The sequence below is a fragment of the Alosa alosa genome, chromosome 19 (assembly GCF_017589495.1).
Source record: "Alosa alosa isolate M-15738 ecotype Scorff River chromosome 19, AALO_Geno_1.1, whole genome shotgun sequence".
Taxonomy (NCBI): domain Eukaryota; kingdom Metazoa; phylum Chordata; class Actinopteri; order Clupeiformes; family Clupeidae; genus Alosa; species Alosa alosa.
In genome coordinates this window covers 17,051,183-17,072,376 of record NC_063207.1, presented here as the reverse complement: position 1 = coordinate 17,072,376, position 21,194 = coordinate 17,051,183, and the positions used below count along the sequence as shown (strand labels likewise).

General features: G+C 44.6%; 1 protein-coding gene across 1 annotated transcript in view; it reads right to left on the bottom strand.

Moving 5' to 3' along the window:
- Nucleotides 1-14,255, bottom strand: part of nin (ninein (GSK3B interacting protein)) — a 30,239-nt gene extending 15,984 nt beyond the window's left edge. Inside the window, 17 exon segments of the mRNA XM_048228162.1 lie at nucleotides 141-1,084; nucleotides 1,208-1,366; nucleotides 1,552-1,661; nucleotides 1,920-2,058; nucleotides 2,278-2,367; nucleotides 2,482-2,592; nucleotides 2,780-2,954; nucleotides 3,339-3,479; nucleotides 3,852-3,991; nucleotides 4,270-4,428; nucleotides 4,703-4,849; nucleotides 5,247-5,425; nucleotides 5,647-5,692; nucleotides 9,308-9,528; nucleotides 12,541-12,634; nucleotides 14,050-14,163; nucleotides 14,165-14,255. Of these exon segments, the coding sequence (XP_048084119.1) occupies nucleotides 141-1,084; nucleotides 1,208-1,366; nucleotides 1,552-1,661; nucleotides 1,920-2,058; nucleotides 2,278-2,367; nucleotides 2,482-2,592; nucleotides 2,780-2,954; nucleotides 3,339-3,479; nucleotides 3,852-3,991; nucleotides 4,270-4,428; nucleotides 4,703-4,849; nucleotides 5,247-5,425; nucleotides 5,647-5,692; nucleotides 9,308-9,528; nucleotides 12,541-12,634; nucleotides 14,050-14,163; nucleotides 14,165-14,239 (3,044 nt within the window). The 5' untranslated portion in view covers nucleotides 14,240-14,255.
- Between the last annotated feature and the right edge of the window lie 6,939 nt (nucleotides 14,256-21,194).

Genomic DNA, 21,194 nt, shown 5'->3' with positions numbered 1-21,194 from the left:
GTTCAGAAAGTCTAGGTAGTTAGACATGTAGTGAATTTTGTTCGATGTAGAATAGAATAGAAAAACGTAAACTGCTTTAAGTCAATGTGAAAGTCAAGTTATGACCCTTGCCCTCCCAACCCACAAAGTTGAACACGTACCTTTCCAGTGCGATGTCGTCCCTGAGTTTGTCCAGCAGGCCGCTGAGTCTCTCCCGCTCCTCGCTATGTTTGGAGCTGAGCTCCTGAATCGCTTCTCGGTTGCTCTCCTCCAGACGGGCCTTCTCCTCCTCCAGAGTGTCCTGCCACCTCCGTTCTACCTCCTCCTTCTCTTGCCGGTGTTTGACCCTCTCTTCCTCCAACCTCTCCTGTAGCTCACATTCATACTGCTCTTCAAGTTGGGATTTCTCCTTCTCAAACTCCTCTGACAACCTCCTCTCTATCTCCTCTTCGACGTCCCGGAGCCGCTCCCTTTCCTTGGCCAGACAGTCCTGAAGGGAGGCCTCATGCTGCTCCTCCAAAAGAGCTTGCTCCTCCTCCCACTGCTCCCTGAGCTTGGCCTCCTTCTGCTCTTGCTCCTTGAGGAGCCTCATTCCCTCCTCCACCAGCAGGGCCTCCAGCACCTCCTTATGCTGCCCCTCTAGCTGGCCTTTCTCCTGTTCCCATTCCTCTGTAAGTCTCCTCTGCAGGTCCTTGCTGTCCTCCTCAAGTGTCCTCTTTGCTTCCTCAAGCCGAGCAACAAGATCCTCCTCGTGGCTCTTCTGAAGCTGCTCCCTCTCCTGTTCCCACTTGTCCAATATCCTCTTCTCCTCCTCCTCCCTGTCTCCCTGAAGCTTCTGCCTCTCCTCCTCCATTCTGGTCTTAAATGCCTCCTCTTGTTGCTGCTCCAGTTGGTGGATCTTATCAGAGTGTTCCTTCTCCAGCTCATCCATAGCGTCTGCGTGACGTGCCTCCACAGTTTTCAGCTGCTCCTGGAGCTCACCGGCCTGAGCCAGCGATTCCTCAAGATCATGCTGGAGGGAGGACATCCTCTCCTGGTGTCGCCTCTCCAGAGCCTCTCGCTCCTCAACCTGGTTCTCCTCCAAATTCATTCGCTCCTCCTCCACCTGAGGTAAAGACAACACAGGATGAAATAGTGGCACTTAAAGTCACTGCATACAGTGTCTGCTACACACATTATGTTTTGAATTATAATTATGTTATAGCTGAGAAGCTATGGGTTAGCATACCTGGTCCAGTTGATTCTGGAGCTTGTGTGCCCGAGAGAGAACGAGTGCCACCTCATCCCTGAGGGCCTGCACCTCCTCCTGGTGCTGAGAGGAGAGTGTGCTCCTCAGCTCATCCTGCACTGCCTGCTGCTCCTCCAGACGCTGCTGGTACTCGCTCACCTGTGACCCAAACAGTACATGTACACACACTGGGTTTGAGTAGGGGCCGATTACAGTATATTTTGCCCTCTACAGCAGGGGAGAGTAAAAATGACTTTCCAGTATTTCAACAAAAAAATTGGACACTGCTCTGCAGGCACACAGAATCTTGCTACTCATTTCCTTATGATAGAGGTCTGCCTCACCTGCTCTTTGATGCTCTCCATCTCTCTAAAGTGCTGCTCCTTCAGCCGCTCCAGGAGCATTTCTGTCTCTAGAGACATGTTAAAGGGCTGACTCTCCTCTAGCCCCAGACCTATATGCATATATATTAAACAAACACTCAGTTAAGGTGATCAATCAGTTAGAGCAAAGGCTTTGCTGTAGACTTACAAAGCAATAGTGCAAACTCGAGTAGTTCTGTTATATTAACAATTCTGCATACATATAATTCCCATTTAACATCTAAACACAGATAAAGAAATAACGCTCATGCCATGTTCTTTGCCTCAGCCATACTACCACACCGGTGAACACACAATGATCCTATAAGGTAAAATATGAGAGCTGTTACCCTGGTCTGACTCCATGCCCGGGCTCTTGTTCTCAAGCTCATCAGACAGAGAGAGCAGTGAGGAGGGTGGGGGCGCTCGGCCGACCACCTGAAACTCCTCCAGCTGGGCCTGCAGCTCATCGATACGATCCTGCAGCTCCTACACAACACAACACAGAGCGTCTTATAATAACTCATAAAAATAGAGTCATTCGAGACTTGAACACATGCATTAGAGGTATAATCTAAAACCCAATGTTAATGACAAATTGTGAAACACACAAACCATGTCACAAACACACATAATGAGGAGAGAGTGGGGGAAAAAGATGGAGTGTGAGAGAGAATAGTTGGGGAGGAGGGAAGAGTAGAGACTTACTCTGCACTGGAGCTCATAGTTGCTGCGAAGCTGTCGCAGACGGTCCTCCTGCAGGAAGAACTCAGCGCTTCCTGGGTCAAGGTCTCCAAACTGCAAAGTAAAATTATGAAGTAAAGGCCAAGAAAAAAAAAAAAAAAAAAAAAAAAAAAAAAAAATTCTATGCACAGTAGCAATCCATCTTAAATCCCAAAAACCTTTTGTCACCTTTTCTTTGAGGACGTTGTCCAGGTTCTTCTGCAGCTTGCTGACCTGGTTCTCAGCCTCCACAAGCCTCTCTGTGCTGTCCAGCAGCTCTGCTTCCAGGCGGCTATTTTCCTACAGAAGGTACAAGTTACTTTCAACTGGAGAAGCAAAATTCTACTAGTTATTGGGAAGAATAAGCTCTACGAAACCCAAGACATTTGAAAATCTTTTTGTTCCAATATCTACGTATACTATTTTACCAACAGAAATAAATACATGTAATATATGGATTACTACAGTAATGGCGCTGCCCTCATACTTTGGCTGTGAGAGAGAGATGCTCCCGCAGGAAGGTCTCGTCCTCACGGATCTTGACGATCTCGGCCTCCAGCTCCTCACGCTGCTGGCTGGCCTGCTGCTGCAGCCGGTCCATCTCTCGGGTCAGCTCTGAACGCAGCGCCGCCAGCTTCTCCTTGTGCTCCAGCTCTAGCTTACTGCAGAGGGGAGAGCCATAGGGGAATGGTGTGTGGGTGGGGTGGGGATGTAGACAAAAGCGAGAAGGGAATCACTACACCGTAAGCAAGTGAAATACAGTGAACACAAGACTGATGCTGTCAGAATCTTTTGACAAAATGGAAATTGAACTTAACATGCATTTCCTGTGGTAACAGGTTAAAATATTGAGTCAGGGTAAGCAATAGCATATCTGGAGATTAGTGCTATACATACACAATGACATTCATGAAATCCAAGGCTGAATCCTTCATGCATTTTAAACACCATCAAAAGCCAAATGGTGGTATTTTAATGGGGCCGAAATATGCATGCGCACGAGCTGGATAATCATAACGAGAAAGGTCAAAGGTCAAGGGGCTCACCGCAGGTTATGCTCGTTGTGGCGCTCGATGGCAAAGTGGTGCTCATCTACCTCAGAGGCCAGCTGGGACTTGAGCTTCTCAGCCTTCTCCAGATCAGAACGAATCTTCTCCTTTTCCCGCAGCTCCAGGTCCACACGCTCACTAACACACACACACACACACACACACACACACACACACACACAAAAACACAAAATTAGTTGTAAATTAATTGTACATTAGTGCAATGAGAAAATCAATAATGGTAGATACATATAGAAAGGGCAACTTGAAATCAAGACTGCAGTAGGAAAGGCAACTATTAAGTGCAGAGCAAGGGGGAAAAAAAACAAAACAAAACAAAAAAAAACAAACAAATACACATGATAAACAAAAACCAAACAAGAACAGTCTGGAAACTTCAGACACCTTCCCCTATGTGACAAATGGACAGCTGTGATTACAATCTGGGAAAAGCCTTTGGAAGCTGGAAGTCTGGAAGTTTAATGCTGGTGCTTGCAGGGGCACACTCACACAAGGTGTCGGATCTCTGCCTTGAAGCTCGCCAGTGCCGCTCTGTGGATGTTGTTTTTCGTTGTCATCATCAGCTCGTTCTCTAGAGCCATTGTCAGCTCGCTCAGATTCACCCGCCCATCCAGACTAAACTCCAGAGCCTGCATGCAAACAAACAAACACACACACAATAGTAGGCAAAACCTGTACATAACTGATGCATATTCTTCCAAATGTCCACTCCATAGTGCTGTTTATTCTAAATTCAACAAAGGAAAGCGAGAGAGAGAGAGAGAGAGAGAGAGAGAGAGAGAGAGAGAGAGAGAGAGAGAGAGAGAGAGAGAGAGAGAGAGAGAGAGAGAGAGAGAGAGAGAGAGAGAGAGAGAGAGTGTGTGTGTGTGTTCACGCATGTGTGAGAGCGAGTGAAAGTGGGCTTCACCTCAAGAACCTCTGGACTGTTTTCAATGCCCTCGTCCATCCAGGCATCCACCAGTTCCTCTGCTGCTGTATGTCCGGTGCCATCATCCAACGTAGAGAAGAGACGCAGGCCAATGGTGCTGGTGGCGATACTCGTCCTGCGACCACTCTCATCAAAGGGCTACACAGACACAATTAAGGGCATGAATGAACCTGTGGGTGTCAGTGTGTGTGTGTGTGTGTGAGATCAATCTGGTAATATGGCAAAATTCCTAATATTTAGCACTGCCAGTGGCTCCAGTTTGGCAACAAGAAATCAACAGCAACATTAGGGAGCCTGTAAAAGACTTCTGCATAGCAGTTCGGTGTCCAGCGATGACATCTGTGCAAATGATAGATGTGTGTACAGTATGTGTGTTTGTCTGTGTGTGTGTGTGTGTGTGTGTGTGTAGTACCTGTGTAGAGTGATGCCGTTTCAGCTGTCGGTAGGGTGTCGAGGATGAGGGGGTGGGGGGCTGACTCTGGCTAATGATGTAGCGCATGAAATCCAACACATTCATGTCTCCCTCCACATCCAAACACTGCAGCAGGTCATCATTCAACTACATACACAAAATAACAGACACACAGACAGAATCACAGGCTTGATTCTATGATGCATGACATTATGAACATTCTTATATACTACAGTATAGTAACGTATCCCTGTGTGACTCTACCCACTAAAAATGCCTCCGGAGATATGTGTGGTCAGGTCACTGCAAGGTAATCTCTGGTGTCTAGGTCACCTGTTCTTTCTTTAGCCCAATCACGCTCACTTTCTCTCTAATCCCACTATAGTTACTGTCTGCCTCATTAATCCCATATACTCCATCAGTTGTAGTACTCTGGTACACTCAAACACACACACACACACAGTTGGGCCTGAACACCTGTGCATATATGTGCACACACACATTCAGGCGTGGGCATGACATGGACATGGACACAGACACACACCTCCAGGCCCAGGTGCTGACAGAGTGTGAACAGCTGTTCTTGCGTGGCTGGCTGGTCCCAAGGCAGCGCCAGCTCGGCACAGGCGGCATGTAAGCGCTCCTCCTGCCGCTCGGAGATGGGCATGCACATAGAGCCACGGGGCGTGCCAGGCTCATCCGGGTTCCACAGGTGAAGCTGACCTGCGAACAGATTCATGGCGACCATTAGGTTTAGGCTCTGAATCGACCACGAGCACAACTAGCCTTTCAAACATACATATTTTGATGCCAGTCGTTAGAAAACGACAGGCAAGATTTAAGTGGGATGAGGCTCAGTAAGTGTGTAAGTAAGTAAGTGTGTGATGTTCTAAAATATAAAAGGTACATTATATAAGGTTCTATATGAAGTATTATAGGCTCACCCTCAGCCTCATATTCCTCTGGGCTGCTTCCGTGAGTGTTCCAGCGCTGCGAGACAAGAAACACACATGTAACATCAGTCACAGAGCTGTGCACAACAAAATAACCACATACCATCAGCCCATCCAATTTCATATCAGAATAGAAGAACAGAACCAGAATAAAGCAAATAAATTACGGTATATAGAAATTCACACATGCTTCGTATCCTCAATATCACCACAGGAATGTTAGGGACAACAAAAGCAAATGTTCTCACAAAATGAATAGCGTTATCGCTAACAAAAGAATGCAAATAACACTCACATACATTCAGCATGTTAACTTTAGATATAGGACTACAGAAAATAACACAGGCAATATAGTGCAGTAAATCCCCAAAACACCACATTGCATCCCATTGCTTTTCTTTCACTAATCTGCTGTCAATCAACATTCTCCCGTGATTTTCTCCTTTTGTGGGTGAAAAAAGAAAGTGTGGAACGGGGGAGGGGGTGAGAACTGACCAGAGAGAGAGGGCAGCCAACTCATTAGGATGAAAAGGGAGAGGGTCAAGCGACAGCCTGCTGAGGTCTATGGGTATGATTTACTGAATACACAGCTATGGAGAAACGTATCCACACGTGGCGGTGCCCTTCTACAGCACGTTGTAACCAGAGGTGTTCCATCATTTACCAACTGAAGGGGCAGCAATTTGGTGGAGTGAAGGTTTTTGATGAAGTGAAATGTGTCCAAGCAGGTTAAGGTTCTTAAGGTATTGTACTGAGCAGAGCATTGGGAGAGGTTAATCTGGCTAGCTTTCCAAAATTTTGCCTTGTCAATTGCCAGTCGGTCAACTGGAGATCCATAGCAAAATCCAGGAGCCTGTGGAAGACTTTCATGGCATGTGTGTGTTGACAAGATGCATTGGACTTCATGGACTTGTGGTGTGGGGGGTGCGTGTGTGTGTGTGTGTGTGTGTGTACGCATTGTAATGCAGTGCAGTGTGAAAACTCATTGTTGGAAGGTCAGACTGAGCTGAGCAGATGGGCTCCCAGTCTTCTGGAGTGCATTGGCATCTGCATCAAGGGGTGTGTGTGTGTCCATTGTTCCTGATCAGACTTGCTAGCGCTCAGTCGCAACCCCTAACCTCCCCCATCTACTCCCCTTTTCCATCTGTCTCTCCTGCGGCTGCACATTGTTACGAGGGTTCAGATTAGAATACATCAGAATGAGAGAGACTATTTGTGTGTGTGTGTGCATGTGTGTGTGTTATGGCCATCACTTGGATATGAACCCCAGTGTGGACTAAATGCAGATGTATCCTAGCCACACACACACACACACACACAACAAACCACAGACACACCTAATCACCCCATCTCTTTGACAGACACCTTTCAGAGACTACTACCTTTGATGAATAATGATCTACATTAAACAATAATGATCTACATTAAACAATGATGATCTACATTAAACACATTTCCTTCCATTTCATTTCAAAAGATAGTATATTGTTTTTATACAATTCAGTCCACTGACAATATAAGTGGTCCAAAATAACAATTTGACTTTTCACTTTTGTCAAGGTCTACAGCTCACCGTTTTACTGGATAGATCAAATTCCTCTCATAATTTATAGTCTGGCCTTCACATACAAAAGGAATTACTCATAAGGGTGTGTGCATGCATGCGTGTGTGTGTGTGTGTGTGTGTGTGTGTGTGTGTGTGTCTCTCTCTCTATGTCAGGAGAAGTCCTGCTAGGTGGATCATTATTTAATGCAGATGAGAGCGGAGGATTACACCCCCTAAACACACTTTGCGGCTCACACAGCTAATCACACACACACACACACACACACACACATACATACATACATACATACATGGCACATGACAAAGCCAAAGGATAAGGGATATGGTTAGTGGATGGAAGTACACACCAATAAAAGGAGAAATGAAGACAATAGGTTCTCAAAACCGAAACAAATATGTCAAGCAAATTGAATTTGAGGACTTCATTAGGATGCATAGTTTTAGACTAAAATAAGAGAACCTGTTATACGCACAATGTCACCAGTGAAGCAGGTAAAAAGGGACAAAAGCAAAAAGATAAATAATCTACCAGATCCGCGATCGTAACTGTTCTATTTCCAAATGAGCAAGAGCAAGAGAGACACTAATATTTGGAAACAAGAAATTAATTTAAATCTGGTTAATCCACACACACATAGCAGAGGATTAATGACGGCGTGTGCTCTGACCCTTTCAATGACCTCGTTGTCACACACCCCCCTGTGTCTCACACACACAAACCTCCTTCTACTCCTCGCTTGCTCTCCCTCCTTCACACACACACACACACACACACACACACACACATTTGATATTGTCTGAGAGAAAGGAGGTCGTTCTGCTTTGTCAACACAAGGGGTGTATGGGAGGGGGTGCAAACGGCTGTTGCCTTGGCAACAATAACACAGCATAGACAATTAACATCATGGCCAAAGGCCTGGCCTTCACATTCCTTCTGTTAGAAAAACACACACTTTTTATTATGGTTTACACCGTCCAAGAAAACAGTCAAATCTACAGCTGTGGCTTTCTTGACAGATACCAAAAAAGAAAAACACGGCAATGTTAATTTAATATCTGTAAAACTTGTAAGTAACCCTCTTCAAGGCTTTTGGTGTTTGTGTTTGTGCGTGTGTGTGTGTGTGTGTACACACACACACACACACACACACACTGGCGGAGGGAGAGTGAAAGCCTACAGTAGTTATGTAGAGTGCAATGGCTTGGTAAGTAAGCAGAGCCTCGGGTAAGAGTTTGAATCTCTGAGCACGGTAAGCTTATTAGCTAAGAATAACGCAGCAGTGTGGCTACGGCACTAAAGAATATAATATAGACTAGGGATGAGCAGCCAAGACTGTCTGTGTGAAGGTGTCTGTGTGAAGGTGTGTGTGTGTGTGTGTGTGAAGGTGTGTGTGTGTGTGTGAAGGTGTGTGTGTGTGTGTGTGTGTGTGTCTGTGTGTGTGGCCGGCCTGGAAGCATTACAGCTTTCCATACTTACAAGCACACAGTGCCCAATACTTCCTAGAACACCCTTGGACTGCGGATGTCCAGAGCACAAAATTAACTTTTTCAAGTTGCAAATGGCACCATTCACTAATTGCTTCACCTTCTTCCTTTAGGGTGAAGCAGTGGAGCCAATAGGATTAGCACATTAGCAGGCTGAAATGATTCCACCACATTGTTTTCCCTGTTAGTGATCCCGGTCTTAACTTGTCATCCTTATCAAAGGAGGGGATCAGCAAGAATATATGCATCATAAGATGCCAAAATGGAAAAAGCACAGTACTTTGTTCATCCAAGAAGCTCCATATAACTCAGACTTGGTGATACAGGGCAACCTTCTGAGCAATGTTGCCAGACAATATTACTGACCAGTGCTGTTCAGGCACTTACCCACTATCTGGAGAAAGTAAATCAGTGGGCAATTTGCTATCATCTAATCCGAATATTAGCAACCAGTCACATTATTGCCCAGCAAACTGCTCCAAAAGATGACCCATCACTGTAATGCTTTCTGTAATGCGTAAGAAATGTGCCTCCCCATCCCTTGCTCCCCATTCTCGTTCATAGACAAATCATAACAGACTCCAGCAGTCCATGTCATACCTCACGTTTCCTGGGTACTGCGGATTCCTCATTCTCTTCATCCTCCTCATCCTCCTCTTCTTCAGCCCTCTGCCCCTCTGACGGCCCTCCCTCCTGTTCTGAGGCAGCTGCGGAGAACTCCCCAAGGCCCTCGATAAACTCTGGGGTGGAGCGCCGGCCGTAGCGCTTAGTCCCCTTCACAAACTTGGGATGGACCTCCGGAGAGTCTGGAGGCGAGTCGTCTGCAGGAGAGGGAGAGAAGAAGACCAGACGGGAAAGAACATCAGAGGAGAGGAGACAGAACAAGCACACAGTGATTAACAGGCCATAAAGACTTTTTTCTGACCACTGATCTCTTAATGAAAGTAGAAAAGATTATATTCAATATTTAATTTAATTACATAAGTAAAGATTAAAGTCTCTGCATTAAAAAAGGCAATATAATAGGAGAAAAGCATACCAAACCAAATAAAGAGAATAAAGGGAATAACATGGCAGACTAGAGATTCTAGAGCGCTCTTACATGATGGTAAATAATGTGCCCTCTCCTACAGTCTCCTTTAAGTTCATAAAGTGGTCACAGACATCTATGTGAAAAATCCCCAGAATTCTCCTTTAAAGGAGAATTCCGGTGTGATATTGACCTAAAGTGTGTTGAAACATGATACCAAGTGTGAACGTATGTCTCACAGCTCTTATCGACTTGTCCCCTGATTTCCGAAATCTGGCGCTAGTTAGCCGATGCAGGTTTTTAAAGGGGGTGCCTCGGGCATCAGCCTAGCCATGCAAATAAATCACTGTTCATCCTCCGAAGTCTACCAATGAAGTGTGGAGCTACTTTGAGCCTCATAAATGGTGTAAAACCGTGATTTATTTGCATGGCTAGGCCGATGCCCGAGTCATGTTTCAACACACTTTAGGTCAATATCACACCGGAATTCTCTTGACTTACACTTGACTTTATGGCATTATCCTCCTGAAAAACTTGACTCCCTTACCCTCTGTTACCTTGTCCCTTTGACTTAACACACTTTATCCATCTGGATACATGGATATTATTGATGTAAATTAACACACACTGTGTATATTCGTCAAACACATATTAATGTGTTTTTCCCAGAGGCTACAACACCCTTGGGTTTGTGACTACAACTAGATTATCCACTGTGCTCCATCAACTTGACACAGAGTCTTCCTCTGAGTGATGAAGATTAAAGAGAAGTGTGTTGTTTAAGTAGAAGACAAGACTGCATCAGGCTATATACAACTGATCCTTCAATCTTTGGGAAGTGAACAGTCTCTACTCAGTTACATCACTGTACTGTGGCCTCACAGAGTCTGTTAAGCCAACTATAACACGCACACCACACACAAAGAAGGGAACACTGGCGGTCAACGTGTCATTCTGAAACTCTTTAAAGCTGAAGCAAAAACCAAGAATCTCTTTTGAAAGGGAAGGGACCAAGAAAGATAAGGAAAGTAAAAGCAAAGTAATAACAAGTTGTCTCTTTTCACCTCGCAGAAAATGATGAGAACTGCTTGGACAAACCAAAACTCTCAAAAATGGTCATCAACCTAAGGATGTGGAATTGGTGAGCTTATGCCTTCACTATAAACAACTGTTGTGCTAACGCACATTTTACTATAGCTACGCTTTGGGTAAGGTGAACTTGTTTAAACAGGCTAAAACTGGACAGGATCTAGATCTTTAGTCTGCTACTAAAAGCAGCCATTCCTCTGTAGTCTGGAAAGCTACCTCTGGGACCTCTGCACTGTGACTCAAGACCTGGGCACCAGGTTGGGGCACTGTACTGCTGTTTTAGATCTGGGCACTAAGGGGGGCACTCTGCTGCAGTTTTGGACCCGGGCAGCCTGTTACTCCACTGGCACAGCGCCCAGCTGCATCATCATACCTATGCTGACACATCCCACAGTAGCCATGACGACCGGCAATGCTTCATGTTTTCAGATGGCCACAGACAGACAGCCAATCAAGATATACAGACAGACACGTACGTGTACACACACACACACACACACACACACGCACACACACAATTACCATGACCTTTGCTGCAAAAGGCAGCTCATGTCTGAGGTATTTAGATTACAAACAGCAAATGAGATAGCTGAACAAGACACCCTGCTACCTCACTGTCCTTTTTTTAGTTTCAGAGCAATTTGAGGAACATTTCTATGGGACATACTGTGCAAGTAATCACATTACACCACTGCTTCAACAAAAGACCAAAACCAATAAACCTTTTTTCAACCTCGTTGCACTTTTTATATTTATGTTGTTTAACATGACAACAGATGGTTTCCCTGGGATACCTGATTGATGCTGCCGCCTCTTCACTCTCAGCTGGGTTTCGATAGTGAGGACAACACCAGAATCAACGCATTCTTAAACTGCTCAAAATCCACCTGTAGAACACAACACAGAAGAGCATTCAGTCAGACAAGAACGTGTGTACATACAGCACCCTCCATGTTCATGGTCTCTATGGACCCTTTCAAGGGGAGTTCCATTATCAGCATCATAGTTGGCCCCACAAGACTTCCGTTTTAACATTCCATATGTTATCTTAATGCAGAGGAAGTAGATTGGGGCCCAAATAGAACGTTCAAGCATTGTTTTTGTTTTTATTGTTGAAAGGGTCCATAGGATGCTATGGGAACCTGTTGCTCAGTAACTTTCGGTCTACCTAGCCTTGATTTCAACGGTCTGGTAGATAAGGCCTGACATTGTTTGGAGCTTAGGCATCATAAAATGTCTGGTGGAGACCCAAAGTGTGGGGCATGGAGGAGGAGGAGGAGGAGGGTCTTTGCTGGAGTGGAGGAAACAAGGGTAGCAGCTGTTCGCCTGCCAGTAACTTGATGCATATTCATCGCCCTTTGTTGGCGTGCACTGCCATTAGAGATGGAGTGGGGAGCTCACCCACTGCCTACACACACAAACACACACACACACACACACACAATTACCATGACCTTTGCTGCAAAAGGCAGCTCATGTCTGAGGTATTTAGATTACAAACAGCAAATGAGATAGCTGAACAAGACACCCTGCTACCTCACTGTCCTTTTAGTTTCAGAGCAATTTGAGTGAACATTTCTATAAGGACATACTGTGCAAGTAATCACATTACACCACTGCTTCAACAAAGACCAAAACCAATAAACCTTTCAACCTCGTTGCACTTTTATATTTATGTTGTTTAACATGACAACAGATGGTTTCCCTGGGATACCTGATTGTGCTGCCGCCTCTTCACTCTCAGCTGGGTTTCCGATAGTCGAGGACAACACCAGAATCAACGCATTCTTAAACTGCTCAAAATCCACCTGTAGAACACAACACAGAAGAGCATTCAGTCAGACAAGAACGTGTGTACATACAGCACCCTCCATGTTCATGGTCTCTATGGACCCTTTCAAGGGAGTTCCATTATCAGCATCATAGTTGGCCCCACAAGACTTCCGTTTTAACATTCCATATGTTATCTTAATGCAGAGGAAGTAGATTGGGGCCCAAATAGAACGTTCAAGCATTGTTTTTGTTTTTATTGTTGAAAGGGTCCATAGGATGCTATGGGAACCTGTTGCTCAGTAACTCGGTCTACTAGCCTTGATTTCAACGGTCTGGTAGATAAGGCCTGACATTGTTTGGAGCTTAGGCATCATAAAATGTCTGGTGGAGACCTGAAGTGTGGGGCATGGAGGAGGAGGAGGAGGAGGGTCTTTGCTGGAGTGGAGGAAACAAGGGTAGCAGCTGTCTGCCTGCCAGTAACTTGATGCATATTCACGTCCTTTGTGTGCGCGTGCACTGCCATTAGGAGATGGAGTGGGGGAGCTCACCCACTGCCTACACACACACACACACACACACACACACACACACACAGACACACACTCCCAGTGTGTTGGGATAGAGACTTCAAAAATCAGTATGAGGAGCACCCCCTCCCCATTACTCTCAAAATAGGGGCTCAGTGATTTGACTTGCACCAATTGGTCACCTTTGTGAACTGCTTGTGAGCATGCTTTTATCTTGTGGTGTGTATGTGTCTGATGACTGTTGAGGGACAGAGAGAGGGGGCCCCTGGTGCTCAAGCACCACTCTCTCCCTCTCTCTCTCTACTAATCAATGTCCTCCAAACAGACACATAGGCCTGTTTGCCTGGTCGCTGTGACAACAACGGACAAAGGCTGCTGCTGCCATATCTACAGTCTACAGTACAGCTGCAGACCCAGACAGCTTGAGACACTCCTCAACGCTAATTTCCCCCCTCTCCCTCTTCATCCCCCTCTTCATCCCCCTCTCCCTCTTCATCCCCTTCATCCCCCTCTCCCTCTTCATCCCCCTCTCTCCGCTTTCCTTTCCCTCCAAGAGCATTTGCCAATTGCATTTTGTCCCTCTACTTTTGTCTATATTGCTATTATTTGGATAACGCGCAGGTGAATGGGGTTTGAGCAGGAAATGGTGAACGGCACATGAGGCCTTTTCTCAGTCTGCCTTACTTCCCACTCACCTGAGCTGCTGCTATACACAGTGCTTGCTTTAGACCCTTAAACAACCCAGACAAGTGGAACTTCAATTTCATTAGCTAATTAATGTGTATGCTCTTTATGTTATTTAGTGAAGGTTAGTGTATGTAACCTTGGGCATGTGACCACTTGGAGCTTAAGATAATTAGAAAGCGCCCCGATGACATCACTGCTCTCGACGGCCTCCGACCTCACCGCCATTGGATGCTTACCCTGCCTGTCAGCTGGTCCTGGTTCTGTAATAGGGTGTTGAGAAGGGTGGGCTCGGCCTCCTGCAGCTGCAGGGACTGGCAGAGATCAGTGAGCTCCTCAGGGCTGAGGGAGCCCTGCGCCGCTGGCATCGAAGCTGTGGAAGACCTCCTTCAGTCGCTCCTCATACAGGTCCTGCTGAGACTCATCCATCCCATAGGACAGACCCCCGTCCTGAGAGAAGGAGGGAGGGAGCAGATGAGAGAAAAGGAATAAAAAGATTAAATATGAAAGGGCATAGGTATGGAGATATGTTTGTAGCATCACAAAAAGAGAGAAATAAAAAAAGGTGATTGGTGTGGTAACAGAAACACATAAGAGTGAAGTGATCTTCACACAGTCCAAGTTGAACCCAGTTCAATTGCAGTAATAGTTAGAGATTAGTGTTACATCACAGTACAAATCAAGTATGACATCCCATATATAGCCACATGCTGGAAACAGGACTCTCACCTTTCCAACAAGTTAAATACAAACTACCCAATACCTTTCTTTAACAGAGCAAAGCTACAAATAAGCTAAAAAAACAAAACAAACAAACAAACAAAAACAAATAGCAAATTGAAACCACCTTGTATGAAAGATGGGAGCAGATACAGTATTATGTTGGCATCTCTTCAGAAAACAAAATAAAAGCACATGAAAGCAAATGTCGAGGAAAACTGGTCCACTTCTCGAATCCAATTAGCAATTAAATCACTTAACTATTTACTAATTAGCACTCTGGAACAAGGCGTCCGAAGGAGACAATGCAGACAGGAGATCTCTGAAGACTGTTGATCTTTGTTCACCGTAATGCAGTGATAGTCCAGCCTAAACGATGTCCAGACCAGTCGTTAAGCAATAGAGTAAGGTGAGATGTCATCAGCTGGCGCCCCCCGATGAGATCTGACTTAAAGATGGCTGCGGCCTATCTTTTATACCCCTTAACCTTAGAAAAGAGCCCTCTCCTCGTGCCATTCTCGAAAGACACCTTTTGGCCAATCAGCATCTACCAGGGTTACAAATATTGGTGGAAACCATCTTCCCATCATGCATAAAAACATGTGCAAAACTGTCTAGTTCTGGGTCTTTCTGGTTCTACCCAGCTGGGCGTAAGCAGGGCTTTCTTATCTTATTTACTTCATAGCATACAATGTCTACCTGTTACTTGTCCTTGCTCTTATCCTCACCAGCTGGCATCATCCTCTCTCTCTTGGCCATCATATGAAAGGACTAGTGTCTACTGTCTCCTCCTGCACCCCACTCTTTGACTGCTGGTCTGGTCAAGATGTGTACAGGCCTTGAAAATCTCATAATAACTGCAGTAATATTAAAGTTTATAAAACCATAAATGCATTCTTTAAGTCGTAGAAAAACATGACACAAACTTTACTTTGTATATTGTCATACGACAAATCTCAGACCTGAAATCTGACGAGAGAAATAGTCCATCATCAGATTCATAAAAATCAAACCAGAACCACCAGAGCGCAAAAATTCATGGGCATAGTTCTCCCAAATTCACAAGGTCTAACTCTGCTGCTGAGATAGCTGATGAGATGCATCCCACACATTTACATGATGGACATGGAGGTATCAGATACCCATGAAAACACATCATTGTGGCCCCCCATGGGTCAATTAATATAGTCTTCCATGTTGGATCGCTGTCTATCTATACTGCTCAAAGAAATTAAAGGAACACTTACAGTTTTCCACAATTGCTAAAAAAACATTTTTTGAAACCTTCCACCCTTTTCTCCATTCTCAAACTACATTCACAGAATGTCTGACAGTTCTTGCAAAATAAAAAACACTCGCCTCAAAAGTTTAACCTGTGCTCAGAACCAAACAACAAAACCGATCCAGTGTATGATTGAAGTGTTCCCTTAATTTTTTTGAGCAGTATAAAACCCCGCCCCATATGGTCAGAACATTTCTGAAAAGTCTATACAAAGCAGCAACCTCTCGAAAATATTTTTTAAAAAGATAATTATCCTCTACTAGCTACTACTCAAAGACAGTCCCAGACTCAAACAGAAGGTTCAGGTAAAATTGACCGGTAGCACCACACCAAGTGACCACTATGCCACCAAACCTCGGTGTTGCACAAATGGTTCTCCATAGAGGTATGGTATTACTGGATCACTGAGCCTACCAAACAAACACACCCACGCGCAAACAAACTATATCCACGTGTGCATGTTAAAAAAAAACAAAAAAAAAAAAAAAACACCTCACATTAAGGAAAGACACCTCCACGTCCGAAAATTCTGGTCCCAGGGTGAGCCTCATGTCTCGCCGCAGGTGTCTGTGTCCTTATGCGTTTGTGGTAGTGCAAGTGTGATGCCAGATTCAGATTCAGACAGACTGCTTCCTCTGATCAGGATCTACAACTCTACCCTCTCCTGGGTGCCAACCACTCAATTATGATCCCTGAAGGTAGGTGTAACCATTGAACTCTCCGCCTCACCCCTTGCAATGATAGGGCCACAGTGGATTTGTTTAAGCCTCTAGGCACAAGGATTGGTGATTGAAGGAGCTATTGATGGCCATGGATGCCGCAAGTATTTCGTAACCACTCATCTGATGGACACACTGTTGTGTGATGACGCCAACTCTGCATCACCTTTCCCTGACATGTGCTTTTGGTACAATGCGAATTTTATGAACCACATAGAACTTTGGGTCACTTTCTGCAATCAGCACATGTCTACATCATGGCAAAGTTTAGGTAGTTGTATTGGCATGTCCAAATAAACAGTGATAACGATTTAAAGGAAAACCCTGTGTTTTTCAACAAAGTATAAGAGTTAAATAGAAATGGTGTGAATGATTGTGAATTTAACTGTGAAGGGACATTTACACACATGCATGTGTGCAGACACATGAGCCCTTGAGATTACCCATCATCATAGACAAAAGAATATCTATTTTGATATCCTCAGAGTCTCCTCAAAATATGTATGTTCTGTTTTGTTATGCACAATGAGCTCAAATGTGTAGACAGACACTCACTCACAGTTTCTGTAAACTAGTTTCAATGAAAAGTTTACGGCAACAATCCTCCCAAAGATTCGCAGGGACCTTATGACTACAGGCTATGTGAAGCTGAAACCCTGGAATCGGGCGTCACATCAGTCATCAATACTCATGTGAGGGGTGGAACATAGAGGAATGGAGAGTGGCTTGTTTTCAGATCTCTGGCTAGCACCAGCTTGGTTACCAGGTCATGAGCAATGTTGCTGTACGGCTAGTTTATCATTAGTCACCCCCTTCATACATTCTGAACAGCAAAGCACTCCTTCTTATGTGCGGAGACCCATGAAATCCATCCACAGGAAGACAGAAAGACACATAACTAATTAAAAACAGGACCTAGGGTCCATGACCCCAGTGTGGCTGCATAACTCCCTGACCGCGCTGTGTGGGTGCCTGGCGGGTGGCCAGTGGGACAGGTTGGCACTGGACCAAGTCGGCCGTGCTGCCTACCTGCTGGTCAGCTAATAGCCATCCAGCAGGACTTGGGCTAACAGCCCCTGACAAGGTCAATTAGACAGTCTGTTAGCTGGGCACTGGCCACACGAGAGAAGCCCCACGTACGGCTTGGTCAGTGAAAGTGATCTGATGGGCTGGGTCCATTAATTAGGACAGTAAACAAGCAAGTGGGTTCAAACCACAGCTGACCTTCCCTGACAAAATAGACTTCACTGTACATGTGGATGAATAGATTTCCCCTATAATGTTAATATACTAAAAACAAGAAGTTATCTTTAGTCAGAATGACATAACATTGTTACACCCTGCTCTGACCCCCTGATCTCATGAAAACGTGAACACAACTAATCACAGCTGTAAATAGCGCTGTAGATGTTAGCATTAGCGCACACGTTCAAGCACCAAGAGGAGGAGGGGCCAGTCAGCCAGTGAGACGCATGAGGCCGGCTGTCCTCAGGCAGCTCCCATCTCGCTGCTCATCCCGACACATGTCGTAATCAGCTTTGTGTCAGCACAGCAATCAAACGGATGCCCAGGTAAGGCAGGGGCCAGAGCATGACTGAGGTGATTCAGATGGTAGCCCTGCGTAGAGGTAAGGGATGAGGCAAGGAAGGGGAAAAGCCACCAAAGCCATTCAGAGTTAAATCATCACCACCTGGAAAAACAACCTCCCATGGGCCATTTCTGTTGGTTTTTGGTTTAGTCATGGGGTCCATGCAACTTCCAGAAGTCAAAAGAATAAGATCTGAATTATGGAAGCCTCCTAGAATCGGGCACTATGTTACAGCTGAGCAACTTCAGAAAGTGCAGAATGAATGTTAATGAAAACCACAATTTGAACTAATTCAATTAGCTAATCGCAAAGGTTGCAATTAATCGTGCAGCTCAACGCGCTGGGCCCAAGGTTAATTTTGCCACATCTTTTATTTCCATATTAATGTCATACTTCTTGTGTGACAGACAGTGAAGCTCACATAACAGGAGCACTGTGCTTCTCATACACTAATCATGCTCAGTTGCTCACCAACCAGAAGTGGCCCAACTCAAAGTGAAATTTAGAATATTAGCCTGAAGCTTGATTTTCAAATATTATCTCGCAAATCAAATTGCAATCATAATATCGGTCTGAACAACAACTGTTGTAGATGTAGTGTGTATGCCTCTTGGCCTAGGGCTGCATGATTTGGAGAAAATATCTAATTGTGATTTTTACTACAACAGTTTGTAGTCAAACTGCAAAGTAAGGAATACTGCTTTAGTTCATTTATAAACATGCTGGTGAATGCCTCAATTCTGTCAACCCTAATGGTCATACAACAACACACCTAATAAGGGAGTAGCTGATCAAGTATTGTATGAAGCAAGGAGTGTATGACAGACAGACATATATATATATATATATAAATATAAAAGCAAACAATAGTTCTGCCAAACAACTTTATTCAATTGCTGTCATCGTGATTTAAGTGTGATATACTGACTAGCTAGGGAGACCCACATCAAAACATTATGCTCTCACTCACTTATGGCCTTGATAGCAGAACTACCTTGGAACAACACAGTCATCACTGGAATCAGTGGCTAAACATTCCATGCCGGTTTCTACTGGCTTTGGCACAACTGGTAGAGACAAAGTCTTACAATGTGAAGGTCATGGATTCAATTTGTAAGGGGCATAGATAGATACACACATATACCAACAAGATACATGGAGGCTGGTGCATAGCGTACAACAAATGGGGGCAGTTAGCGAAAGAAATTACCGGTACTAAAAAATTCTCAGCAATTTAACATCCAAACTGTGTATATACGCTCACAAAAACGCACACAAAGCAGTGGTAGATTAGTTTCCACACACACACCCACCCTTCAGCATACACCCTTTTGGTCCAGCTGCTCTTTGTCAATGGCCGTCAGGAAGTGGGAAGACTGGACAGGTGTCTCGCTCCAGCCCTAAGACCCCCATTCACTCTGCACACAACACACACACACACACACACACACGCCTGGCTCACTAATATGAATGAGGCCCTTGCATTAGCACACACACAGCAGGACCATCAACTAACCAAATATTAATCCAGCAGCTACACCCTTGCGGGCCCTCCAACTGAGCCACTCAGAGCAGTGTCTGAGGAGGGCTGTCCAGAACAAAGGGTGGTCTAGTCACATGGCCTTCTCACAAGATTGCAAGTGAAAGAGAAGATATGTTCCCTACACCCTTTACCCTTGTTTATCCATGTACAGTATTTATTTTACTAGTACTTCTGTTTATTTGACATTGGTTGAACAAATATTACATTGTCTCTTGTCCGATGATGACGACGACACACCAGGTTTAAAACAGGGTCAGGCTCTGTTTAAGCCTTCAGAAGACATATTTGTACTCAACATAGGCTCTTGATTTATTTTCCTTACTGAGATAAGTAGAAACACTCTCACAAAAACAATGAACAGAAAATAAATTCCTTCAGGGTCTGAACAGCAGACCTTAGAAGTCTAAAAAATAATTTTGGTTCTCATTTTCAGAGCACCTAAACACCTTGTGGGAATATACAAAGATTTTTTAAATATGTTTTTCCTTATTCTCCATGATCCCTTCTTTTTGAAAACACCAATTTGACTTGTCTTAGGCAAATCTTTCTTTTTTATTTTCCACCCTGAACATGGGCATTTGACATCAATATGTTTTATATAGTCACCACACTGCCACCTGTGGTTGTATAGAGTAACCTGTGGTAGGAAAATATATCAAGAGCCTATGTTGAGTACAAATATGTCTTCTGAAGGCTTAAACAGAGCCCAGCCAAAAACTCCAATACAATTTGTATCAACTTTGAGGGACAGCTATGACCATGCAGGATTATCCAGACCAAACGTGACTATTTTGCTACATACTATTCCTATTTATGTACCAGCATGCACAATTTGAGCCTCCTACATGGTTTAGTTCTTGCGCTGTGGGCTTGTGAACTTTGACAAAAAAAAAAAAGAGGCCGGACAAAATCGACACCCCCCTCCCCCTGTAAAACTGGCTGTATCTTGGAAAGTATTTATCTTACATAAGAGTAATTTTACAGTGCGTCTCCTGGGTAACATGGGTACACCTGGTAATTTTTTCAGAATTTTTTGAGACCTAAGTGCGTGGGCCCTGGTTGAACTGACGTGGAATGACCCAACAGCTTTTGGGACCAAACACAGACCACACTAAAATACCAAATGCTTCAAACTTTTACACATTCTGAACAAGGTAAAAGAGCTCAGATGCTTCATGGAGGAGTTTGAGTATTGTGCTCTCCTAGTGCGCCCCAGTTAAATAAGACTGCAGAGCATGTCTGAATCTTCTGTACACACAATATTATGACTGTAAATGACTGAATATGACCGCTTGACACGCTTTGTGTGTTAGTAGGCCTAGTTAACCTGTCACTCCATCGATTTGGTTATCTAGAAAATCAGGCCAAAGCCAATCTAAGCAAGGTAAGTCAAGGGGCAGGGTTGAAGGGTAATCCCAGCACCTGCTAGAGACATAAGGATTAACCTGACATTATGACCTAAACATTAAACGTCAAAATGATGCAAGTATGTCGTCTTGGTTCAAGAAGCCTGTGCGTGGGATACAGTATGT